Genomic DNA, 27,520 nt, shown 5'->3' with positions numbered 1-27,520 from the left:
CTGGGGAAACTGGACACGACAGCAAACAAAGATGTTGGTTGTTTATTTTTGAAAAATACATGATAAAACTTCTTTAGGCATTAGCCAAACTGGATGATGAAAAGAAAACCAAATTCTTGATTTTTAAGCCCTATTTAGGTCCTAAACATCACTCCAGTGGGCCAGGTGCTGAGGCCCTAGAAATCCAATTTCCCATTTTAGACCGTTAGGGGAACTGCAGCTCAAGTCTCCATGTGGACTTTGGTTGTGCTGAACTTTACCCTTATCCACCTGTGAACACTTCCCTTAGCAGATGTTTGTTAAACACCAATCTGACAGGTTTTTCATTTAGTCTTGGTTCAGAAATGAACAAAATTCAACTCAGGAAAAAAATAAATCTCAGGAAGCACTAAGAAAGGTTTCTGAGAAAAGCCCCACCGGATACACCACTTGGAGGATTTGATGAAAATTTGACAAAAAACCAAACAAACTGAGCAGTATGTGTCTGTAGGACACAATGCTCTGTGGGAATTATTTTCAGACATTTAACTGCATTAATAATTTTACTAAACCAGTAATATTTTTTGGTCTTTCTCTAATATTTAGTTGATTTTTCTAACAAAAAGAAGTTGTAATTATTATAAATCTAAGTGAGGGAAATATTTGCCAGGGTGAGAGACCAGTGTTAGATTTATGTCCTGCAACAAACTTCACTGGGCTGGGAGTGACAGTGGTCTGTGGGTTCATTATTCTGTTTGCACTTTAGTCCTGAAGCAAAGGGCTGCTCTCACAGGGCCCACTGAATCTAGAGAGTGGTATTTTATAGCATCTGAGCTCTCAGAAATGTTTTCCTCCATTACTGACCAAGCATTAGACATATTCCCTGTTTCTGAGCATAGGGTTTACTGCTCAGAAAAGGGCCCCTGAGATCCCATGCTCGTAATTCTGATTTCTGTATTGAACATGCTGAATTTAAAACCAAACCAGTATTTTTTTTTTACCTTCTGGTAATAGTAGGCAAGTAAGGCAGGTAAGTACAATCTGAAACACAGTGCCAGGTTCTTCCTTTCCCTATGTCATCGCACATAAAAAGGAATTTGCAGCCAAAGGAAATCCTCTCAGTATCAGCTGAACAGCATGTGCCCAGACTGGCACTTGTGTATTTCCAGGTACCTTGAATGGCATTTGTGCATTTCCTCTATGGCTTTGTGAAGCAAAATTTAGGGGATAACTCTGTTGCTATCAGCTCCCTGGGATAGGATTTGGAGCTCACTTATTTTCAGAGTAGAGGTAGCACAATGCTTATGGCAGTGCAAGTACTTTTGTCAAGATACCAGGGGAATTCCACTCTAAATACCTGAAGACACAAGATGCTACTGCCAAAAGCTTTACTGGAGTACACTTTAGACCAGAACCACACAAGTGTGCTGAATTTCTACATCCAAACACAAGAGATGCCCATTCAGCTTGCTTGCTTGAACAGAGCTAGTAACCCCAGCATCACCAAACCTTACTTTCCCTGCAGACAACTTCCAGTTAGGGAAGGTCATTCTTGATACAGAGCAGGCCAAGAACTCATAAAATCTATTAAGAGCTGTCAAGCTATTTTAATTCTGAAAAGAAAGAAAATTATCTATTTGCTATTTTATACTGCTGGGAACTTTTTAGAGTGTTGTGTATTTATTTACTACTTTTCAAAGGATTTCACAAGGATTTTCAAAGAATCCACAGCCCATGTTCAGAATTTCCTCTGAAATGAACAGGACATGGAGGAAAGTTGAAATCAGACCTTTTGAGCTGAGAACTGTCTTTATCCTAAGACAACATTATTTAAAATCTCAATTTCTGTGTGCCCTACAACTTTACCTACCCTTCATTATTTTATTCATCCTTTTCCTTCACTATTTGTAAGTTTAAAAAATTTAGATCTAAAAGTATAGTATCTTACACTAGGAAAAAGCAGCCTATTTCTCCAATGCAACACCTTTAGCATTGTAAGTTGGGCAATAATGGTGACCAACATCTGCAGGACCTGTCAAATTGCAAGGAAACACCCACTGCTAACCACAAAAATGACAGTGCCTTGTTCCACAATTTGCTGCAGATCTCATGGGGCTTACTAGAGGTGTAAGTACAAACCTTTTTGCCAGTAATTTATTCATTTCTTCCATTAGTCCTCCTCCTCCTCCTCCGCTACTCGTTCGATTGGCATCGCTCTTAGAGACCCCACTGGGGCTGGACCCTCCTGAACCATCTTCTGGCTTAAGAGAGAAATCAAGATTGGAATTAATGAAAGGTTTGCTTTACAACCACACCCTCAGTGATTAGTTTTCCCAAGTGTTAGGAACAGCAATCACAATCACAGCCCAAAACCAGAGATAGGATGTGTTCGGCCTTGGGAAGAAGACCCGCAGGAATATTACTGAAACCAAGGCAGATCTGGGTGACGCAAATTATTAAAAAACCCACAGTGCTGCTTGTTCATAATTATTTTTATGCATGGTTAAGCAACCATTACCTAAGTGGACAGCTACTGACCAGACCTCAACAGCCTACACTGTTTTTTTTCTGTAAGTATAGTGTAGTTTTAGCCACTTAAAACAAGTGAAAACACTAATGCATAGTACAGTGGTGGACTATATGGAAATAGTGAAACCCTGGCAATGTGAGAAGTCACAGCCGTTTGCTAACTCATATGTTCTGAAGAGAGTACACTCTACCCAACATTTCCTGCTAAGCCTCATTTGCAAAATCCCATTTAAAGGTTCACCCAGTGGTCAGCTGAAGCATGTTTCACCACGTTTCACTCTGGCTTTGCAGACCATTACAGCAAGCTGTGCCAGGCTGTCCTGCAGCAGAGCAGAGCCCATTGGGGAGTCCCAGTGGCACCTCCTTACCCGCTGGACTCTCCTTAGTTTGGCACCAGCCAGAGCTGCTGCGAGCCCTGACACTGACCCATCTTCAGCGCCAGCGCCCTGGCCCGCGCCTGCCGGCAGTGGGGGCGGCGGGGGGGTGCAGCTCCCATGGGTGGTGGAGGGACTGGGGGGGGTGGCGGAGGTGGGGGCCCCCCAGATGAAGTGGGGATCACAGCAGCACCACTGGGGTGGCCAGGAGGAAGTGCTGGGCCTGAAATGCAGAGAACAGGAATTAGATGTGAAGCACGATGCCTCCAGCCCACAGACAAGGTCACGTTCCCACTCCCAGCACCACGGCCTGACTCCAGGACAAGGGGCTGATGCAAGGGAGCACCATGCATGTGAAGAGGTGCTTGTATCAATGGTCAGCCAGCTACAGTTGTGTCCTCCTGAGAGACCCTGTCACTGACAGTCTTCTCCCTCTTCTCCCTGGCTGGGCTAGTGTTTCGTTCTGTGTCAGAATCAGAACACAGACAACGCTTCTCTGTTCATAAGTGGCACATTCTTCTGCTTCTCCCACAGCTTTCTATATGGAGATAATAAACTCCATGGACTCTGGTTGACATCGGCTTTTCAGGAGAATTGTGGGCTACAGTGACACATCCTCCTCCTTTCTGTCATGCAGAAGGTCTGTGGCCTCAGCCAGTTGCAGAGTCCAGCTCCAAGTACCCTGAGCTTCTGCAGAGCTCCTCTCAGCAGCAGCCTGTTGGAAGGGCTGATGGTGGTAACTCCATTGCAGTGTTTCACCTGTCTGTAACAGGTCAGCTGAAAAAATAACACCTCCCTAAGGGTATTTCCCCATGTACACTGTCAGAACAGGCTGCTCTTGGTATGTATTCACAGCTTCAGTTGTAAGTCTTACTTTGAAAGACATGTGGGTTTTGACTGAGAAATATTTGGAAACCATATTTAACATAAACAGCTTGTTTTTCTTCTTATCTAGGTTTTCTTATAATATTGCCTGATTTCTGTGGTTACTTCTGCCATTATATCACACTCCCAATTCCATTCTTGAAATGAACCATAGCTGCTATTAGAAATACTTTAAACATTTCAAGCCCTCTTTCGTTCATGAACATAATAGTTGGTAATTCATTGTGGGTACATTTAATTGTAATTGCAAAACTACACCCACCTAATTAGAGGGCAGCCTCAGGCAAAAATTGAACTGAGTCAAAATAATGGAGTGATGTGAGTTTAAAATAACTGTATTGAACTCAGTGGATTTCAAGGACTTGCATCAGCTGAAGGACTGAGCCTCCAGTGGTTACAGTAATACTTCTAGCAAAAAGCAAAAGGAAATGTCTTAGTTTTCTTCCTTTTCCAGGCACACCACTTTAGCATTATATGTGGTTATAAATCTGAATAGAACCAAGTCACAAAACATATGCTCTGAATTGCAAATAGGCATTGCATGCAAATTGTTCTCACTCCACAGGCTTCATTTTAGATAGGCATGAGAAATCAAGACCATATACAAAGTGGCCAGAGCCAAAGCCCAGCCCTTGATCTGCCTTCAATGAAAAAGGTTTGCTGGAATAGTTACAGTGACAAGCCCATAACTATTCATGCAATGAATACCAGGAACAGAGTTTCTTGAATTAAATAAATTGCACAACCACAGGGAATTCTGGGTATCTTAAACAAAATCCATGTTCTATGTTTCACTTGTAATAGAAATACCATTTAACAAAAAGATTAAAAATCAGAACCTCTACCAATATCCTACACAGACAAGAAACCTATTGCAGACCTGGCCTCCAGCTTCAGAAGAGCCCATCTGCTATGTCTGGACCAGCTGAAGTCAAATTGTTTCTAAGACCTTCATAGAGGTTCTATAGGAAGGTCTTAGAAACAATTTGACTCTGCTGAGTGACAAAAATCTTGGTCTGGGATAATACAGTAGGAATATGCATTGCAACAACCCAGCTACATGGTCCTGGTTCTGTAATTCTTACTTTTTGCCTGGTCCCTGGACTAGTCTAGAGTGATTTTGATATTTTTCCACCCCAGTTTCAGAAATCACATCCAGCAGCAGCAGCTTTGGGTCTCCTAGCCCTTTTTCTACTGGTCAGGGGCAGTGCCAACCAGGTTTTTTGAACAGGTGACAGCTGAGGCTTTACACAGGTCACAACTCATTCAACGTCAGTACTTACTCAAGAGGGCAATGGCTGATGATGTCATGTAAGGAGGGGTCCTCCTGGGCAAAGCCACCTCAGACACAGCAGCGTGAGGGGGAGGCAATGGAAGACAATGTGACATGGGCTGGCACCACTGCTGGGCAGGACAAGATGGCAAATGGGAGGATGGGGAGGGAGCCTGGCCGGAGGAGCTGGGGGGGCTGGCGATGGTGGGCAGCGGGGAGCAGGGTGCAGCTCCTAGGTGTGGAAAGAAGGACCCATCCACACCTTTCACCTGGGCTCCAGGGGGGCCTAAAGCAATCTGTTCCTCAGGATGGCCGTTCAGGGGTGCGTTTGCTGAGGTCTCCCACCCTGCTTTATCTGTGGGTGCCTTTGTCCTGTCAGGTGGGACAGGAATCACGGGCAGGATGGTGGGACCACGTGGCTGCAGGACATCACCCCTGGGCAGAGATGGTGCATTTGTGGCAGAGGGAGAAGACTGAGGAGAGCAGGAAAGAGAAGAGCCCCTCAGAGGCTGGTGAGAAGGAAAGGGGGGAGGATGGAGAGGTGGGGGAGACAGCGAGGTTCTCCTGATGCCTGGCATGACAGTCCTGCCATTTGGGCAGGGTGGAGGGGAGGAGCCTGGGGCTGCTGGCAGCTCAGAGGCCGAGGGCCTGTGCAGGAACTGCGGGGGCTCTCTGGCTCTAGGCTGGGCCAGGAAAGGGGACTGAGCAGCGGGCTCAGGGACAGCGGGTGCTGAAGAGACAGCGCTGGCTTGAGCCAGGGGGGGCAGCACAACACCAGGGGCAGGAGCATTGCAGTTGCTAGAGGCAGGAGGAGGAGACTGGGGATGAGAGGGGGGAGAGCATATGCTTGGTTGGAGGGTGGAAACTAAAACAACAGAAAAGACAAAAGAATAAGGTGGGTATGCAGGAAGGAATGAAACCAAGGCAAAGTGGAACGGAGGAAAAGGAACCGTGAAGTAAACGCAAACAGAAACTCAAACAAAGCCAAGAGGAGATGGTGCAGGCACCAGCTTGGGGATTTCCAGCCCTCAGCAGAACTGGAGGGATGTGCAGAGCAGAACCCTGGCAGCACGGGATGGGCTGCATGCTCTGGTGCCAGCGAGGCTCCTCCAAACCCCACGTGAATCTGAGTCAGGATCACGAGCATCACCTTTGCACCAGAGACAGGCGCAAGGGACAGGCTGAATACAGAGGTGGCCACTCTGCAGGCACAGAGGGAACAGCCAGCAGCCCCTAGGAGCCATGTCCCATTCCTTGTGGATGCCAAGGCAGGATTTTGCCTAAGTTCCCTATAGAGAGCAGAACACTAACCTCTGCTGAAACAGGAGTCCAACTCTTTCTGTCACCAAAGGTACGTGTGTGTGTCTGAGCTGGTTTCTAGTCAAAAGGTTTAACAACTGAGGAAAAACATTTCCTTTATGTGGCCAGATTAACTGAAAAAACTTGCCCAAATCCAAAGCCCAAACAGAAGATGGCCATCTTGGCTTGCTTGCTCTGCCTCCTTTCCAAGAGGCAAAGTCATACTTTGTAGCTATAAACGATTCCTGCCATCTCTTCTCTCAGTTTAGTGCAACTTAATATGCTATAGACGATTTTTGTAAGCTCATTAAATCCATATATTTTTTCCATTAAGTTCACAGAAGACTTCATGATCAGAAAATCCCCAGGGAAGAGCATCTAGAGCTGCATCTTCCTCTGTGCTGTAGCTTGTTTTGTGCTGCAGAGCAATGGGGAGTGCCTGAGCACATCCAGCACATCAACCCCTTTGTGCTGACATCCCCTGGGAACACAGAGTCACTCTTGTGCTGGCTGTGCTTCCTGCTCTCCTCAGGCTGTGGAAGAAGCATGGCCAGGCTCCCTTGGTGCACCTAAAATGCCCCTCAGCTATACAGGTTTTGCCAAGTGCAAAACCTGCCCAGCTCCACCTGCATGCCTCAGACCTGAGCCCCTGCAAAACAGCACAACCATGCCCAAATGCAGGTATGTCTCTAGCTGGAAATCTAATCTGTAAAATGTAACTGTGACTATAACCACTTTCAGCAATCTAGCTTTTGTACAGCACCCCACAAACCCCACCAGCAGCAAGAGGAGACAGTCAGGGAGAGCAGCCTGTATCTGCTTGATTTGATACGTGCCTGTGGTAGAGGTTCTTCTTTCCAGGGATTCCTGGCGCTGTTGCTGCTGCTCCATCACTTGTCTAAAACAGCAAGGAAAAAAAACCCTGGTCATTAGGTATTCCTTATCATTTTCAGAAAAAGCTTTATACCCTGAGAAGCACTGTGTGGTTGATCCCATGAGATGGAGCTGGGTCTGATTTCACTCGCCCTGGCTGCAGCAGTGCCAGTTCACACATTGGGAAACTTAACCAGGACATGGCCCTGCATGCACTGGACACTGCAGGGGTTGGTTGATCCATTTGAGATAACTCCTCAGTGGCTCTGCACAAGAATATGTAGTGCCCAATGCCCAGGAGAGCACGGCAAACATGCATGCTGTTAACCTGAAGTGTGTGAGCGTTGCAAGCAAAGAGTAAGGGGCATCCCACATAAAATCACAGAATCACACATTGGATAAGGTTGGAAGGGAGGGCTGGAGGCCATGTGGTCGGAACCTCTCTGCTCAAGAAGGACCTCCTGGAGGACACAATCCTCAGGATTCTGTCTAGACAGCTTTTGAATATCTCCAGAGAAGGAAATATTCAAAATTACACAGTTCAGAATCTTTTATGGATCAGGAGCCCAAAGCACTTATAGAATATCAGCATATCAGAATGAAAATAATAGCAAAACTTCATGGGTGTGTTCTGGTGCTGACTGCACGAAGCCTTTGCTGTCCAGGTGCACACCCAAGCCTGTTTTGGCACTGCCAGTCCAGCTGGCAGCCCCAGCACCGCTGTCCCTGTGGCTCCAGCACCGCTGTGCTCCCTCTGCAAAGCCCATCCCAGCTCGGCACTGCTGCTCTCCCAGCTCCGGTGCGGAGCCTCCCCGGCAGGGAGGGGCTGGGACAGCTCTGCAGGGATGTGCAGTTCCAAGGGCCCATCAGCAGAGTCTGCTCTTGCACGCTGCACTGCTCCTGCAGGAAGGGATGTCCCTGACCCCTGCCACAAACCCACCCTCACTTGGCTCCTCCTTAAAACCCTGACAGCTAAAAACCAGACTGCTTGCCAGGCTCCTTGGCAAGTGCAGGGAGATGGACTAAAGATTTCAACAACATTAAAACACAACTCTGAATTTAGCCTGCTGAAGCATTTGGTAATAAAGTTTATTACTATTTTCCTCCACAGTTTCTAGGTCGAATTGGCCCTAATTAATTTCATTTATCTTTAGATCAGTCTTCACTGTGCAGTTTTCTCTTTTCTCAACAGCTTTACTTCATGGTCTGTACAGTAAAGCAAACACAACTCTAAGCAACATTTCTATTTTGGCTCCTTGCACAGTATTTTAAGACACCTCCCTGTTACATCTTTACTTGTACTTTCCAGAGTCTGCAATGCTGAGCAATTCTATCTTATTTATATACCAACAGAAGCTTTTAAAGTAAAAAACAGTCCATAAAAATAAAGTTATGTTATGTGGAAAAGAAAGACTATTTAATTTGCAAAACAAATTTTATGTGTTTCATATCTACTTCAATATATGGTAAAGGAAAATACATGATTGTGCTATGGGGGGATCAATCCTAAAGTGGTTTTATGTTCAGAACATGCAATCCATGCAATTTCTAGAATATTGCAGGTTTCTGAGAAAATTATCATATGTGCAAAGGTGAATGGCTTTTGAGAAAGTCTTGGTTGATTCAACTGGTGTCATTTAAGCTATGACACTTTAAACCAAATAAATAGAAATCTGTACTTCAATACACACCCTAACTCTTTCTTGATTGTTATGGATGCAACAGCATCAACGGCACTGCTAAAATTTCCATTGTTAACACATGTACTAAGAATTTCCTGAGCATACTGTACCCTACCTTAGCTTGGCATTTATTAGCAAAATTTGATGATGAAGAACACCTTGATACACACATTTTCTTGATTAAACCTGGGGGGAATTCTAGATTTATCTAGAGAACCAACCTGGAATATTCCAGTCTGACAGAACAGGAAAGAAATATGGGTAAAACAGCCCCAAATCATCAGAGCTGCTGCCGAACAGATTGAGGTGCAGGGCGCAAAAATCCAAAGCAGGGGTTAGCCACTGCCACCTGGAGTCACTGGGGTTCATACCAGCCCTTTCTGCCCTTGGTCAGAAGCAGTTTATATGTGCCAAATGCACCCTCCCACACATGCTAAAAGAAGAAGTTCTTAAAGTCTTAGGAAGTCAAATTTATTCCAGTTGAACTAAATAAAGCCTGGGATTGGCACAATGTTACTTAAGGAGTATGCAAGGAGAAAAGTACAAGAGAGGACAAATTACACTCTGACTTAAAAAGATATTCTTTAAACATTTGTGTAAAGATCTCTAAAAAAACCCCTTTAAACAGACAAATTTGCAGAGTAGAAACCATAACTTAATTTCCTTCCTGCTTATAAGATGTTAAAAAAACCCCTAGGCTTAAAATTGGGCCTGCTCTATGCTTAAAGAATGCATCAGCATAATTAAAGCTGAAAGTCCTCTAGTGCAGATGCAGTAGCGTCTAACTGCATCTACAGGCATATCTTATTCCACTCCAGTGGAGCAAAAGGAGCTTTCCTAGGGCCATGTGCCCTGTGGCAGTCAAATAATACCTACCCAAAGGGCTTTTACTGTGTCCAAACAAAAAAGAATAATTTTTTTTTTTATTCTAACAAAGTTAAGCTGCTCACGTTCTAAGTGTACAGAACAGACATCCAAACTGGAGGCCTGAATTACACATGCAGAATAAGTGACTTCCACTGGTTGAAGGAAGAGCTGGATCAGGTTTTTCAGGAGGGCAGTGGGAGAGGCAATATCTCCTGCTCTGTGTGAGCAGGGGCTCTCTGACCTTTGTGATATCTCTGCCATCCCAAAGTAAATCTCAGGTGAAATATCCTCCCTGCTGACCCAGCCATGGGTAAACCCCTACTAAATCTCAGGTCCTTCACCGTTATTCATAAAGGTGCAGGAAATGAGTTTCCCTACACTTTCCCTTTAGATTTGGAGGCAGGAAGACTCCTGAGCACCTGCCTAGCAAAGAGTTTACCTAAAGTGTGAACTCTGGCTCACTTCACCCTTTAACAGTCATTACAGAATCATTACCAATAATTAGAAAACATTCAGAACCAGCTTAAAATATGTACAAGTAAAAAGAGCAGCGCTTACTGGTGAACAAGGACTGCATGTTCATTCAAGTTACAAACCAGAACTGTGCCCCAGCTGATTAACTCACCTTCTCTGTGCTTCCATCTCATCTGGAGATGGACCATTCTGGATCTGGCGCTGGGCAGCTGGACCTACAGAAAAAAATGAGAAGATGTTATTAAGAAAGAAAGCAGATATGTCTGATTTTGAAAAAACAGCGCCACTCAGATTGTTCCTCCACCTTACTATGACAGATAAACCTCAAGCATTATTGTCTTCTCTTTGCTTTTAAGTTTTTTTTAGCTCTTTTTTTTTTCATATTAGACAAACCAGTGACTCCTGTACACTGGGAGCATCCAAGGACTAAATGTGGGAGCAGATTTGTCCAGAAACTTGGCACCATAGTTGCTGTAGGTTGCATACTAATCCCTAGGTGATGTGAAGGCCTGCAGTGTTGCACAAGTTGTCCTGTAGAAGGACAGCCCACTGCACTGGGATGCATTTTTAGCTTTGACATGGTTCAGCTCCATCCTCCAGGTATTATTCTGTGCTTGCTCAGAAATTCAACTGCCTCACCGAGTCTGGGAGCACACATTGTGCTAACTTGTGCTGCTCTGATGCTGAGCTGGCATCAAAAGCTGCCTGATGGAAGGTGCAAAGAGATGCAAAATTAAACGAGACTTTTACAAAGGTGACACTTCTTTTTACAATGCTGTGGTCTTCTGTTTCTGGGGGATCCACAGCAAGCTGAGCTTTCACTGGCATCCACCAACAAAAGCTGACTATGCATGTGAGTCACATCTCCTCTCTCGATTGATAATTTAATCTCTGTTCTCAGACATTTAATCAAGGACACTGACACTACATGCCATTTTCAGAAAGAAACAATTATTCTGAAAATAAAAATAACTGTTGGTAATATAAGTGGTCTTGAATTTATTACAAAGATTGTTCCATTCATTTGAGGAGGTGGGGTTCAACTGTGGTTAAACAGATAAGACTTTTATTAAATCCAACAGCAATTTTCCTGATAAACTAGGAAGGAGGTCAATTATGTGCAAGAAATTATTATGCCTACCTTATTTTTTAATTTTCAGATGTAAAACTTCTCGCTTTTTAAAGTTATCCAACAAGAGCAAATCAGAATTAAATACTTACAAACCTAAATATGTCACTCTCAAATTGTTAAGTATATTTTTCTCTGTATTCTTTATGTATTCCTGCCAAGCTGAATGCTATCTGAAAACCAATTAAGAAAATGTGAAAACAGGAAAGATGGCAGAAATGCATGGTAGTCAGAAATTCCAGAGCATTGACTGATCCTGAGGAAATTGTGCATATTTTTGAAATACGTTTAAGGACTAACATTTGAAGTAGGGGTATGCAGAACTTTCTGACAACCAGGCCTGTGTATTCTAATTTTGGGTCTCCCAAAAATGAAGCCAGTGACAACCACTAAGCCAAAAGCTCTGACATTTAAAAATATCCTATGATTGGGCATGAGGCGAAGACAGTTCACTTTAGTGACTCATGACTGACAATTTAGTGCTGTTTATCATAGGTCTTTGGCAAACTATTTAGACAGAAATGCCACATTTTGTAAAGATCACACGAAATAATGAACGTGGGGAAGCGGGTGATTGTTTTGGGAAGAAAGCCTCAGGGAAAAACTCAGCAAATATTTGGGATCCACCCAGCAGGCGGCTCCCGTGAAAGGAGTTTAAGGTGCAGCAAGGAGCTCAGAAACCACACGTGAGGAAGGCAGGGACAGCTTCCAGCCTGCTCAGCCCCAGCTCCCGGCCACGGAGGGCAGGGATTAATTCCATGCTCGATTCTGTACATGCAAGCTCTGCTGTGCACGTACAGCAAGCAGCTGCGAGGCTCAGGGGTTTCAATCCAACTGGATTTCTAGGCTTAATTCCCCTCCACATTTTTAGGTATTTCTCAGACAGAAGCAGCCGTGAACAGTGAGTGCTCTTGGTGATGCCACCCTCATTTGAAGATGCTTCTCTGGTTGCCCATGAGCTGCCTCTGACCCTGCCAGCCTTTGGGAACCTCACAGAGAAGAGTTCTTCTGAGCACAGTGACCAGGAGAAAAGAGTTTTGCTGCTGACCCGTTTGCAGCTTCCCAGCTGCTGTGAGCCACATTTTTAGCAACTAATTAAGGCGGGAGATACTCTGCGAATGTCTGTGTTTCCTCGCTTGGTTGCTTTGCAATAATTAACCACACTTTTATAGAAGCATCTTGTGATTCAGCTGAAGGCAGATTTTGGGAGCACACAGATGTTTTCCGTGTTTATTTTTTCTCCTCCTACTCAACCACCCCAGCAGCCACTCTGCCCTTGCCCAGCTGTCCCTGCAGACAGCAAGGGGGAACTCCTGGCACAGGGCACTGCTTTGTGCCGGGGGTGGAGATTTCCATGTGCTTCTGCACGCTGCACAGAGATGTCCACGTCTGGAGCCAGCCAAACACCAGGAACAAAGCTGTCCCTGAAGGAAAACCCATGCTCTGGCTTCCAATAGCGCCAGGAAGGCACGGACTAACAGGAACAATGCCATCCTTTCTCTCCTGCTGGACGAGCTCCGAGCAACGTTTCCGCTCCCTCTTTTACCTTGGCTACAATTGCAAGCAACACTGACTGCGCACCCTTAGAAAAAAAGTATCAAACACGTTTATTTCTCTGAGCAGCCGGTATTTTGCGCTTCTCCAACACAGCAGGTCCAATCTAATAACACACTTTCATTCCTTACACAGAATGGGAGCAGCCCCTCCTTGGGGTTTGTGCAGCTCCTACAGCTCCGTGGTGCTTATGGACCAGTGTGGTGACCGTGGTGGGCTAAGGAAAGGCTCCAGGGTCAGAGCTGAATTAGAAATACCTATGGGCTTTCAATTCATTATATTGAAAATTTTTGTTTTACAGATGAGAAAAACATGATTTTGTGAAAAAAACACAAAACTCCCAAACCACAAACAAACAAACATGCACAAACCCCCCAGCAGATGTCTGGGGGAAAAGAGGTGTCAGAGAGACAGACAGCTCTCCCTCGTTGTTTCATGATTCCAGCACACACTTGGATTGTGGGAGACTCTGGTTCAGCCATCAGGTCTGATCTGTCATTGTTTATATTCTGACAATGTGACATAAACTCCTGACAAGAACAGAAGAAATCTTTCCAGATTACAAGTTTCTGCAAAGCTTTTCTTTCCAACAGCAATATCTTTCAAATAAATTGGCATTTTCTGTCATAAAACCCCAACATATCAATTGTTGAAGGCATTTCTGACTGATGCTAATCCCACAGTCCCTGTTCAGCTACAGCCTGGGCCGGTGTGCAAACCCACGCTGGGACTCAGCTGGGCAGGGCATTTTGGGGTTCACCATCACCCCTTCTCTTCCTCCTGCGCACCCGGGGCTCTTTGCTCTGGTGGTGCTGCTGCCCCACGGCCAGCGGGCCAGCCCCACACTGAGATGTGACATCCCTGGTGAAACAAATAGGGCAGGAGATCTTTCTCCTTCTTAATGCCTTTATTAAAAGTGATCAGCTCGGGTGGGGAGAACCGATGGGTCACGCTCATGCTGCCGCTGCTCCCAGGAGTCACTCGGAGGAGGAGGAAGAGTGCAGCTGTGTCCACTGATGCAGAGCTGGAGGTTCTGTCCTCACGAAAGCATCAGGAAATCCCTTGTTCCCTTGGTTCGACCTTCAGGGCCCTGCCTCTAGCCGGGGTCCTCCTGGCTAGGGCGAGGGGCAAAAAAGGGTCTCAGCGTCTCTGCAGGCTCTGGACTTTGTTCCTCACGTCCAGACATCGCTTTGATCTCTTAATTCTGTGTTGGCTCGTTGTTTTTGAGGTCTTTTTGGTAAGTTTGGTGGGGTGGCTTTCCCGTGGCATGCTGGCTCCGAGGTCATTTGCATGCCCTCCGATGTCCCCTCCTTTCACTGTCCGAGAAGGGTCATCCGCCTGGCAGCAGGCAGAGTGGTACTGACAAAAAGGGGAATTCTCAACAATGGGGAGTCAATGACCGATTCCTAACAGGTGATTCCAACATGAAGTTAACAAAGAACTCTCCTCTGCCGGCAACCAGCTCAACTTGTCACTCCGCAACCTTTTAAAAAAATGGGTATTTTTTTATTCATAACACCTGGCTGCTGTGACACCCGTGGGGCTGTGACATCCCTGGCTGCTGGCCCCGCTGCAGGCAGAGCGGGAAGCGCTCTGTGTCCCCATCGGCCACCACTTCCCCATTCACAGCCTGTCTGCAATTTTAGCTCTCTCGCCGCTGTTGGGCAATCCCGCTGCTGCTGCTGCAGAGGCTCTGTCAGCGCTCCAGCACCTGCCCCTGCCCCGAGGAGCTCAGCCTGGTGGGGACTGCCCGTGCTGGAGCTGTCCTGGCACAGCCACACTGGAGCGGGAACAGGGCTGGTGACCGGCTGTGCTGCTGACACTCCCTTAAACTCATTAGCAGAGACAATTATCCTGGACAAAGCACTCATCTAATTAGCCTAGATAGAGCCCGTAGATAAAGCAGGGTGCCCACACTCGGGCTGGATGACCCGGCAGGCCGGGCTGACCTGGCTTTCCATGGCGAGCTGAAGGACCGAGAGGAGGGATGGATCACTGCTCCCTGCACGGGCCACGGGCCACCAGCGTGCTGCCACTGCCACCACGGCACTCCTGTCACAGCGGGCTGGGACTCCACACCTCCTGATCCTGCCTTGTTTGTTATGAGTAGAAAAGTTGCCCATTTTTTTAAAAGGTTGCAGAGTTCACAAGTTAGACCAGTTGCTGCCAAGTTGGAGTTCTAACTATTTGTTGTTAATAATTTCATGTTGTGATGCCCTGTTGTTAATAGTTTTCCTTTAATTACCTGTTCTTGATGGTTAGAAATGCCCCTTTGTCGAGTATCACCCTGCTGCGTCCTGGAAAGTGGCACCCGGGACTGTGAGGAGGAGGTGACATCGCGGTTGGCATGCAAATGAGGAAACCCCTCACCAAACCTAGCAGGAAAAAACCCTAAAAACAACGAGCCACTATGGAATTAAGAGATCGAAGTGATGTCTAGATGTGAGGAACAGAATCCAGTGTCCACTAAGACCCTTTTTACCCCTCATCCTAACCTAAAAGATGTCGGCCAGACAGAGGACCTCGAATGTCAAACTGAAAAGCCGGGAATCTCCTGATGCTCTGGTGAGGATGGACGCCCCAGCTCTGCCCACAGACCAGTGCACACAGCTGCACTCTTCCTCCTCTTCCGAGCCACTCCTGGGAGCAGCGGTGGTGTGAGCACGGACCCGTCGGTTCTCCCCACCCGAGCTGATTTTTAATAGAGTCATTAAAAAGGAGAAAGATCTCCTGCCTATTTATTTCATTGTTTGGTCTGATGAGCAGCAGCACCCTGGCGGGGAGAGGGAGCACACCCCACGAAGGGAGCACAGTGTCACAGAGAATGCTTCCAGGCAGCTTGCCTCGCTCCTATTGAACATTAACTCGAAATAGAGTTTCAGAGAGTGTTACTCACAGGCTGGGTGCCTCAGCAGCATTTTAACAGAGTACATTAAATACCTTCTATGACATCATTTACACACGGACCAAACTTCTTCTCTTAAAACTGCAAAGAACTTTATCAGCCTTAATTAAGCTATGAGGCAGAAGTGACTTGATTACACCCAGGTGGTGTCTGCCCAAATAAAATTTGGTTGCATCAATTTACCTACAGGTGAGATTTGCTACTGACACAGTCAAAACCATGTAAAAGGTCACCTAAGGCATTCTTATTCTGATGCAGACCAAATTTGGTTTGACCTGAGGCAAGTAGAGTGCAGGGAAAGGAGCATTTCCAACTGTGTGCCAGAAAACCTTCTCTACCTCCCTTCCTTGTTCCTTGGCGACCAATAGTGCTGTAAGTCTGTGGCAGAGCAAAGTAAAACACATCCTCTTAAAACCATCCCCAGCAATGCCTTACATAATCTGAATTTACCTTTTATCACACTGGACAAGGAACAGTGTCTATCAGGTACCAACTCTCAGCTGAATTCTAGAAATTCCTGTCTTAGAAGCTATTAAAGGCATCATTCCCAAGATTGCAACTGCTTTGCTTTTATCTTTTACCTTTTACCTTGAGATTACTTTAATCTAACATGAAACAGGCCCTGCCTAAAGTGAAATAAGGGTGTGAGCATAGGGGGTCTGTATGAAGTCTGTTCATTTGAACTAAAAACTGATTTACAATTCAATGCTGAAACTTTCTGATGCAGATAAGATTTAAGGACAGTGACAGAGCTGGAAAAACAAGCCCTGTATTTAACATGGGAATGCCCTGCCCTTGCATCAGCTTACACCTCTTCAAGCACTTATGTACAGGTGCTTATGCTGCACACAGTCCTTTTCTTCCTGTGTGGTTTTTTTTAGGAAAAAATCAACAGGTGGAATTGCAAGGGTCTCCATATGCAGAACCACACAGCTGTTCATGTGAACTGAGCAGGATGGAAGACATGAGAGCCAGAGGGGAGTTGCCCAACAAAAAGGCTGCGCAAAGATCCAGTGCTGAAAGATGATGAGAAAGAAACCATCTTCAACTCACCAGAAGTGCTACTGAGCACACCAACATGAAATTTTTATCTCAAATGCTAAAGCTGGTCATGCCATTATTTTGCACAAAATATGATGGCACTTGTTTGATCCTGACTGTTCATTCATCATGGCACTGGTGCAGCATTTGGCAGTTTTTCATGCTTGTGTCTTGGTTGAGCAGGTGGAGAAAAACTTTTTTTTTTCCTCCTGCATGCAATACAGATGAGACAGTGCTAAAGCAGCTCCTGCTGCAAACAATTCCACTCTGACAGCAGGGGTCACAGTAAATATGTGAAGGACATGGCTTGGCTGCATTTATCTCAGCACCACTGCCTCAGCTCAGCAGCACAGCTTGGGTTACCTCTTAGATGAGAAACAGCACAACCAGCTTTAAACAAGATTTCAAAATACACACATGTGACTGTGCAAACAGGAAACCTTTCACAGTGAGGTGGCTCCACAGCCATTTGGGTCAGCATCTCCCCCAAAATGCAGGCTGGAGTGGTGGGAATGCATCCCCACAGTTAGGGCAAGCAACAGGGATGGGAGCCCATGTGTTCAGGTATGGGACTCCCTGCACTTTATCTGATCAACATAAAATATAAGAACTGTGTAAGAACTGGAAATTATTTTCTTCTCAGCAGCTCAGTTCTCACAGGGAGCCCAAAACACACACTGATCTAGAATAGCATGAGCTTTTTGGGGTGGGGGAAGGTGAGCAAGGAAACCTGCAGTTCTGCCTGGACAGGGGAAGTGTCTGAACCCTGGTTCTCCACTTCCAGAGGAAGGGCTCTGAGCACCTGACCTGGAGGACGGCAGCCCCAGGGAAGGAGGTGGCTGCACACCCACCTGGATCAGGCCCCAGTGCCAGGACCTGTGCAGTGCTGACTCTCCAAGACACAGAGAGAAATTCTGGCAAGGTGAATTGTCACATTCACATTTTCTGAAAAATCCCTTTGCCCAGGATTTTTCTCCTGGGAAGCTGAGAAGCCTCAGAGAAAAAGGAAAACAATTCTTATCTCATTTGCTTCTCCAATGTTTTGCTCCTTTGGAATGTGTTTGGAGATTGTTTCATTGGTTTCTGGTTTGAGTTGTTTTCACCCATTCGCCAATCAGGGCCAAGCTGTGTCAGGACTCTGGAGAGAGTCAGGAATTTTCTTTTATCTTATTATCTTTTTAGCCTTCTGTAAGTATTCTTTCTGTATTCTTTAGTATCATTTAATATTCTTTAATATAATATAGTGTCATAAAATAATAAATTAGCCTTCTGAGAACATGGAGTCAGATTCGTCTTTGCTTCCTTCCTGCCACAGGGGTCCCAGCAAATACAATACTGAATGCAGCAAACCTCCATGCAGGACAGAAAAAGATGGAACTCGAGCATCCCAGGGGGGTTCTGTTTACTGAGCTGAGCTCTGAGCAAAAGGGAACTAATTCAGTGATGGCTCGATTATGCACTGCTGAAGTTGAGGTGGGTAAGGCAGCACCTGCCAGGCAGCTCCAGGTGGGGACTGCCAGCACCTCCCTCCGTGGCAGGGCTGGGGCAGGGGCTCTGATGCATTTAGAGAAGCAGCCTTGTTTCCACAGGCAGTTTCATGGTAAGCAGGCATCCAATTAATTGACGACCACTGCTTTTGTTAGGGGAGCTGCCTCTGGCTCTGAGAAAAACGTTAAGTATAGGAAGAATAATTTTACTTTTTTATCATTACAGAAAGGGAGGAAAAAAAGAAAAAAGGACATAATTGAATTTCTAAGGGTGTAATTTCAATATTGGTGGCTTTACAAATACGCTCAAGGGAGATGATGGGAGATGTCATCAATCAGTGCCAGAAGTAAAAAGTAATCTATAAAATTCAGCACCATGAGATTATCTTAAAAAAATAAAAGGAAGTAAATTAACCCCACAATTATTAGTAGCAAGTAAACAAGACCCCAAGCACTTCTGTTCCCTCCTTTTCTTGATTGTTTTTCAGAATGTGCATCAAGCCTATTTTCCTGAACTTCCAGGACTGAAATTTTTCAATAAAAGTGAAGATTAGTTCATAATCTTGTGCCTCTAGGCAGTACTGGAGCTTTAAGAAAAACACCAAATACCATCAGAATTTCATTAAAATCAAGAGCACAGGCCATCCTGAGAAAGCTGGCACCCCCCCACCACTGCATGGGCATTCAGACACTGGATGCTCCAAAGAAGCTGAGAGTGGAAATCAAAACACAACATCTAAAGATATGGCTTATATTGCAAAGATATTTTCCTGAATTTGTTTTTAGTGAGGACATGAATTGTTTCACTCCAGTATCAGTTTGCCAGGTGCTGTCCCAGCAGACAGGGACACTGCAACGCTGGCCTCGTGCTCTGCAGTAGCAGTGTTGCTGATATCAAAAAGCAATTTCTCTTGGATGCCTCAAGCCCCACACATCTGTTCTGTGAAATAGAAGCTATCTGCTTGTGACTAAGTGTGACTCTGTACCCAAGTAAGTGCATATACCTGTTTATACCCACTTCACACTTACATTTCTTTACATCAAACAAAAAGCAGGGATTTGATCCCTTTTTTTTTTTTTTTTGACAAATTGAATTTTTGAAAATTTCTGAAGTCACAGGGGAAAAGAACTCGGCCACTAGCATGGACAGCAGTTCAATCAGCTGATATTTACACACATTGCTGGTCAAAAATCATCTCTGGTTTTGCTTAACTATAGGATTTATGACACATTAGATCAGAAATGTATATATATATACACACATATACACACACCCCCACTGTAGCCTGGTGCAGCACCCAAGGCACCAAGAGCAGCATGGTCTATTCTTGGCCTATCTCCACATACAACCTTGCAAGGCAAGGCTCTCTATTTTCAAGTGTAGGACAATAAACCTCTCAGGGCAGCCTTTTCCAGCACGTGGAGAACAGCAGGGCCCACACATGCACTGAAGCACCATGCACACATAGAAAACACCATATTATAAACACACAGTTTGCACCCAGTTAATGGTTACGATCCAGACAAGATCCATTTTACCAAGATTTAACTCCCACCACTGCTCTAAGGTAACTATGATGGGTACCTGTACCTGGGTAAGAGTACTGGGCAGAAGAGGACTTTTCTACAAAACACAACTAAATGGAGATATATGTTGGGATTTTTGAAAAAAAAAGGAAAACAACCCAACAAACGACATGAAAAAATATTATTAGAAATAGGCAGGATTTCTTGATAATTAAGGCACAGTCTCAAATAAATTCAACAGACAAACAAAATATTCAAATACAGCATCTGATCCCATTCACAAAAAATCAAAAAAGAAGCAAAAATCCCACTAACTAGGGAGGCCCAGAGTAAATCCACTCATCTCTGCAAATCCTCATTTCCAGAAGAGCTAACAGGAATTGACAGTCACAGGTAAGTCATTATGGAGGAAAAAATAGGCAAATATTCCATTAATTATAGGAGGTATAAGATGCTGCCCTTTTTAATATCTGTTTTTTAAAACCATTATCTATTCCATGAGTACAGATGCTATTCACTAGCAAGTAAGAGCAGCAGCAATCCAACACATTGACTCAGAAGTCATCGTCCCACATTCTTGCTGTAATGACCTCTCCTGATTTAACAGCCCTGACTAATGCTCGCATCTCCTCAACCTAATGCCTCATTTCTCACAAATATTATCTCAGCCTCCCACTGCCCGCCTGCCTGAATTAAAAGCAAATTAAAGACAAACCATCCATCAACGAGCTACAACTGTAAGTGTTGTCCCAGCACACCAGGGTGGCGGCACAGACCATCTCCATGCAAAAACGAGCATCCCTTCCCCCTGCCCGCAGGAGCCCGGCACGCAGGGCAGCGGGGAGGTTTCCTTCACCTACAGGACATGCGGCACAGGATGATGCAGTCACAGTGGCAGAGGCAGAAACAGTGCCAGATCCATTCCCTGCTGACCATAGCACGGCCGCAGCCTCCTGAGCGCGCTCCCCGCATGCCCGGCGCTCCCGCCCCAGACCAGGTTTCACCAGGTGTAATCAATCCCCCGCTGCAGCAGCACCGCGGGCCCGGCCACTTCAATATTTAATGGGACCCTTGTCCTCACCTATCACAACACTTGGGGTGTCTGAAGCCAGACTTCGTTGTCTGGACTTTCAGGTGAAAGAAAGAAATTGTGTTTTCTGCCTCCTGCCCCAGTCAGACCTCCCTGTGTTCACCTACCTGCAAGCAATAACAATAAAAGCAAAGTGTGAATAAACAGAAAGTTCAGTTGTTTTGGGGGGAAAATGGCTGCTGTTGCACATACAGGATCAAGTTCACTGGTAGCTTCTGAAGTCAAAGGGGTTCAGTGATAAATGTTGAGCACTGGTCTTAAAATGTAAGTGTGAACAAGATGGCTTCAGAGATCTATACATATGGCTTAAAATCCCCATCAACTATTAAATGTTTTCTTCATCATCCCATCATACCTGATCTCCTCTGATCCCAACACTTCACCCTCTCTACTCTGCCTGCTAATCACTTTCCTCTTCTATATTTAGTGCGGCAAGTCTTCCAGAGACAATCCAGTTGAAGTTAATGGAGAGTTTGTATGAGGAGACTCAACAGAATATTTATTCACTCTCTGCCTTATCATTTTTGATCCATTTATTTCCTTTCTCCCTGCCTTTGCATTATTCTGTCTGCTGGGGACTTCACACAGCCTAATGCTCTACTCCTCAAGCAAATCCATAGCTGGTTTAGGGGATGTATCTCCACAGCTTCAGTGACACTACTCTGATGTAGATCAATCAGTATTTTGACCCAGTGAACTCAGCAGCTAAGTCTTTTATCTAATATCTGACTTTTAGATTATGCTGAATAAAAATTCTAAGTTTTTATAAGTTACCTATGGTTACACCAGGTGGAACAAGTTCATAATTAGCAATGTATCAGAGCCACTCCTATCCTTCTCAGACAATACTTACTCATCATAACTGAGTCGTTGCTCACTCCCTGTACCTGCCTCCCACAACATTCTCAGAAAGACTGATATGTAGATACTCTAATAGCAAAGCAGCTTATCATATGTTTTCTAATGTTTGCTGCTATGAATTATTGATGTCCCATTTTAAGTCTACAATATCAATACCTCTCAGGTATTCCCCACTATCAGATGGAGCACAACAAGCATTAACCAATCAATATCTGAGATAGCAAAAAAACTCAGTTAAAAGCAAACTATCTTTTTCACTATGGCTCACAGATGGTGTAAACTCTACCTGTATATGCTCATTGTTTCCTGCTTGCTGGCTTATAAAGCCAATAGATGCATGCCAGAAACAGGAGTATTAAATTCAAACCTGAGTGTAAATTCAGGGTCTCACAGCCATAAATGACAATGGTTTTATGTAATTACATTCTGAGAATGTAAGAAGATTCAGGAAGATATTTAAATGAACAAAATTGTAAAATTGTAGGCCATGTTTTCTATTCAGGACTCCAGTTTTCCTAGAGAACACAGTATCATCAAACCATTTCATTCTCAGTTTTGAGAGCACTTCAAATCCTTTTTGTTCTCCTGTGCTTTCTTCCTGTACCTCACACTGAAGGGAGGCATCTGGCTGATGTAAAATATCAGCTAAGCTCTCCAAAGTGCTCTCTTATCCTGCAATGCCATTGGAATCACTGGCTCTCTCCAAAGAAAACTATTACACAAATGTAGGCAATTTAAAACACTGTATCAAACTAATGACAAAATCTGTAAACCCAGAGATGTACAACTTAATTCTGTCCTAAGAATGCATCTAAGTCTTTCAGTGACTTATTTGGCTGAGACTATGTTACCCCATATTGTCTTTATTATTTTCTTACACACTTATCTCTTACACAGTGAGGTTGTGGTTTCTACAGGGTTAAATATGGTCATGACTAATAAAAAGCTAAAAAACATCCTTCAAGGCCAAACAGCATCTCAGAGACTCTCAAACTGATCTAACAGAGATTAACAAATTCCTACAGATCCTTGGGCAGACTTACCACCTGCACAGCAAACCCCCTGCCAACAGTCTGCCATGGAGCCAGAAAACCAGTGAGTGGGTGTGACAACCCTGCTTCCACCCCAGCTCCACCCTCCTCCCTAAAACTGACAGAATTTTTCAATAGCTCATTCAAACACAACCTGGGGCAGCACAGCCAGGGCCGCCATGTGGCTGAGTAGAAGCAGAGCAGGAGCTCATTTGGATTGGGAACAGGCTCTCTCAGAGAGTCCACCACCTCTTCTGATTCTGAAACAAAGACTGGTATCCACAATCCCACCAGCAAGAGAATGACTCCTTTTAAGTGGAAATAGCAGTGTGGCCCACAGAAAAAAATAATTAAAGACCCTGAGAAGGCAGTTGCCCCAGCCAGTATGACATGAGCCACTGCCTCTGCTTCTGCTCTGGATAAACAAGGTTATGACTTGCTGGACACTATCAGTGCTGGTCCAGGTTTGGGGAGTAAAAATCTGATATGGCCAAAAACATTGTGAAAATTCTTTTATAACACCTGCATTGGGATTCCTAAATTGTGGTACATATGCCACCAGCTGCATGCAAGTAATTTTAAAGGGATGCTCTATCATGCAGCACTGGGCATAACCCTGCCCCCCAGAAATCTTGTAATTTCTTATTAGCATTACTTGACCTTCACAAAGGTTACAGCCCAGCTTGCCTGTGGCAGCACAGATGATTTCCTGGAAGAGGAGCACTTGCAGATGCAGTGCACCTGAAGAGATTTTGAGTAACAATTCAATTGACCACCTCTTACTCCGGTATATAAAAACCCTTGACCTCAAGTTGAGCATGAAGCAATACCAGCTGGCTGGAAGGCAAGCACTTCCCAAACAAACTGCCCCTCTAATCCTTGCAACAGGAAATCAATTGTGAAAATTGCATTTTGACAAATATAAATCATTACTGACAAAAAGGCTGACAAATCCCTCTTGATGTCCAGCACTTACCTGGTGCAGCAGCCTGCTGGAAGATGTGCTAGAAAAATGCTTCTTTTTAAAACACAAGTTGAAAAACACTAATTCCACAATCTGCAGCAGTGAAAATAAAGGACAACTCTGATCCTGCAAGTGGTAGCAGGCAGGCAGGTGACTCTCCTACATGAAGCCTTTTGCAGGAAGGCTGTAATTATCTGGTTGAGCACCTACTGATTGTATCTGGAGACTGTGCACGTACAAGCCAATGTGCAGCTGATACAACTCATGTCATTTTACTTTCTGTACATTTTGTCCTTAATTGAAAAGGTTGCTTTCCTTTTCCATTCCTAATATCTATTATCCATGCTTGAGAAGGCACTTAACAGCACATTAGACAGCTAAGAACCCAGAGGCTGTGCCAAAACTGAAATAACACTGTGAAATGAATCAAGTGCTTGGTTTCATTTTAGTAGAGTCTTTATCAATTGGCACCCTGAGAAGGTTTGTACTTTAGAGAATTCTGGAAGACACTCAAGAAGGAGAACAATGAGCTTTTAAGTTCCTCAGCCAGACAAAATATATTTAAAAAGCCATTCTTGTGCCATTGACCATATCTTTGTTGTTCTTAAGATGGAAACTCATTTCTGTTGTTAAGGGTCAGTGTCAGATGTTTTGTTATACCTGTAGAAGCTGTTTATACTGAACCAGCCTTAATTTTTTATATTGCCCTCCTCTGCTCTCAACCTCCATTCCCCACATCAGTTCCTAAGGACTCCTGGGTACTGTGCCAAGGAGAGCAGAAGTGTTTCCCAGCAGTACAGGATGGGCTTTTGGGATGGCTGCTATTCCACAGGCAATGCAGCCACACACCTTAGCAATTAGGCTGGGGTATGACTGCATGGAGCAGATTTAAGACCTGGGAGAAATCAGCCTGCTCATCTCCACACTTTGTCTCTCTGGAGCTGCTACCCCTGCACAGAGGCTTGGCTCAGTCCATGCCAAGCCAGGACACTTGAGCTGATGGATCCTCTCCCAGATTTCAGGAGCCGCAGTTCAGGCACAACTCAGCGAGAGCAACCCAGGAATAGAGCACGGAACCTTCAGCTCTTGCATGGACAGCCCACACTCAGGTGCCTGAATCAAGACTCACCCATGGGAGTGAGAAGACTCCGCTGGCACAGCATCTATTTCAGAACTAGCCCCTAACACATATTTCCAGTTACAGATCATTTTAAATGGGATGCAAGACTGAAAGTTTCTGCCAAGAAATAGAGAGCAAGAAGCATTCCAGGCAAATGCAAGTCTCACAGACTAAGCCCAGAAAAACCCTGTCAACTCAAGTAAAAATTACAGTTACCAGAAAATTACCTGCATTGGAGCATCTTATACTGATGCCATTCTCTAGTAATATGCTCTGATTAAATCATGTCAGTGTTTGTAGTACTACATTAAACAATATTTAAAAGACATGCTTACACTCTGCGCCCTGCTGAGAGCAAAATAGCTGCACAGATGAAGGAAAGATGAAGGCTGGTAAGCCATTTCTCATGACAGTTGCCCCACTTGTAAATTATTTAAGCTGCTGTCTGCCAGTAGCCTGTAGTACGGTAACAATTAAATAGTCACTAGCAACACACCTATATTACAGTATACTACTTTCTAAATTGCCTTCTGCAAAAAAAATCAATCAATTTAACTGATGGGGAAATTTGAAGTCTGCTGCTACACTGCTATTAGAATAATTTGGTATAAAGGAAGTGCAGGCATGCATTTGATACTTCTCAGAGGGCTTGACTTTAATTAATTTATACTTTCAAATTGATTGTGATTCACTTGAAAATGTATTCTGTTCCCTGAGAGTTTGAACAGGCACTTCTCGGGAAACCATGATGAACTTCTCCTCTGATGCAGAAAGCCTGAGACCCAAGAAAAAGGCCCCAACTCCTGCAAAGAAGCTAGCAGGCACAACTCAAAGCACTTCAGCTTTGCAAACTTCTAGTTCCAACACCTGCCTCCTCAGTTATCAGCACCAGTCTAGGGGAGGGATGAATCCTCCCTGGCCTCAGTGTGTCTCTGCACTGATTACAGGAGAAGCCTGGCTGAGACTCAGTCCTATAAATATACCTGGGATGAGTCCAATCCTAAGAGACTGAGCCATAAACTCTACCAAATTACCCACAGACTCCAGGCGGGTGTGGAAAACCCAACACCACTGCAGCTTGGCTCGGCACTCTGCTCACCGCTGTGACTCACGTTGGGTGTGCCAGGAAAGCCTTGCAGGGGGCACAGTGGGCAAACACTCCTTGCAGTGAGGAACAGACACCTGTTAGGCTCTTCCAAAATGGGACCTCTCCTGATAAATCAAACAGGCTTTCCCCCTCCCTGTTCATCCCCGAGAACGAGGAGTGGAGGTTCATTCATCACTGAATTTGGTGACCAGCTTTCTGCCCTGTTATCTGTCTCATTACTGAAAGGAGGCTGGTGAGGTAAGTGTGGTTGTGAGACAACTGTGACACACAGCACGTATCTTTTCTGCCAGTATAGAGAAAGAGGGCTTCCTAGAATGAGAATTAAAAATAGCTGGTTTGCCTTAGAGGGTGTATTCACTTTGAAGCACAGAAAACAAGTCTAAGCTGCCACCTCTAATATGACAGGCACCTTTAGCAGCCTGCTCTCTGCCAAAATACCTAAATCCCTGCTCTTTCTTCTCAAATTTTTTACCATTTCAAATTGTAGATGCTTTTCAGAATGTTATGAGAAACTTTGGTGGAGAGAGGGCAGATGCAACCTTCTAAGTTACATTAAAACCAGCCTTTGTTTCAGACCAAAAAATATCTTCAAGGTTATTTCTTAAAATCTACTGCAGTCCTGCCTTTATTCCCACATTTCTTATACCAGTGGTGTTTCAGCTCCCCAGCATCCTCCTTCAGCCCTGCTCAGTACCTGTCATCTCAATCCAGGTGGATTGGAGGCTGGCCCCATTGCACCCAGGGCTGAGACGACTGGACAGTCTGGTTTGGGTATCAGCATCGGCAGCTTGATGCTTTCAGAGCAAGGTGTATCCTTTCAAACACAGTATTTTTTTTGCCAGTGAGGGTAATGAGCCAGTTGGGCAAACTTACCTGGGAATTTGGTAGATTCTCTGTCACATGAAGTTATTACATCAAGACAGTGGCTTTCTAAAGTATGCCCTCACTTGGTAAAGGATTTGTGTTCAGAATCCCAAAACTTTCAAAGCAGAGGTTACAGTGGATGGCTTTAATGATTTCTTCTGACTCTATAAAGTTCTAGGAATTCAACATAATTGTTTATGGGCTTCTTTACACCAAAGATCTGCTTGACTCTTCTGGGAATACATTAAAGCTTAAAAGCTCACCAAGCTGAGAAAATAACCATGATACTTCCAGCTGCTTTCCCCAGAATGTTACATTAATCCTTCCCCTGGCCCTGAGCAAGCCTTGCCACTTTTCTTTGGAGCAGCTTGACAAAGGAGCATGACTAGACTGCTCCTCTTTATGGCTCTGTAAGGGCTCCCCTCTCCCCACAAGTTTGCTCTCAGGTATTGCCAAGCTACCAAAGGATTTGGGAAGCTTTCCTTGCTGTTCCCTAACACAGGTATAAGCATTTCTTCCAAGTTCTGGAAGGCAGCACCACAATTCACACTGACGACCAAGCAGAGCCTGCCAGCAGATTTAAGTGATAACCTAAATAAGAACC

At 44.8% G+C, this 27,520-nt stretch overlaps 1 protein-coding gene across 1 annotated transcript in view; it reads right to left on the bottom strand.

Annotated features, from left to right (window-relative positions):
- Window positions 1–27,520, bottom strand: part of EVL (Enah/Vasp-like) — a 120,665-nt gene that overhangs the window by 8,777 nt on the left and 84,368 nt on the right. The window contains 5 exon segments of the mRNA XM_030949393.1: window positions 2,119–2,240; window positions 2,877–2,992; window positions 2,995–3,105; window positions 7,176–7,237; window positions 10,387–10,450. Of these exon segments, the coding sequence (XP_030805253.1) occupies window positions 2,119–2,240; window positions 2,877–2,992; window positions 2,995–3,105; window positions 7,176–7,237; window positions 10,387–10,450 (475 nt within the window).

This window comes from Camarhynchus parvulus, chromosome 5 (assembly GCF_901933205.1).
Source record: "Camarhynchus parvulus chromosome 5, STF_HiC, whole genome shotgun sequence".
NCBI lineage: Eukaryota > Metazoa > Chordata > Aves > Passeriformes > Thraupidae > Camarhynchus > Camarhynchus parvulus.
The sequence above is the reverse complement of the archived record's forward strand: the minus strand, read 5'-3'. Positions and strand labels throughout refer to the sequence as shown.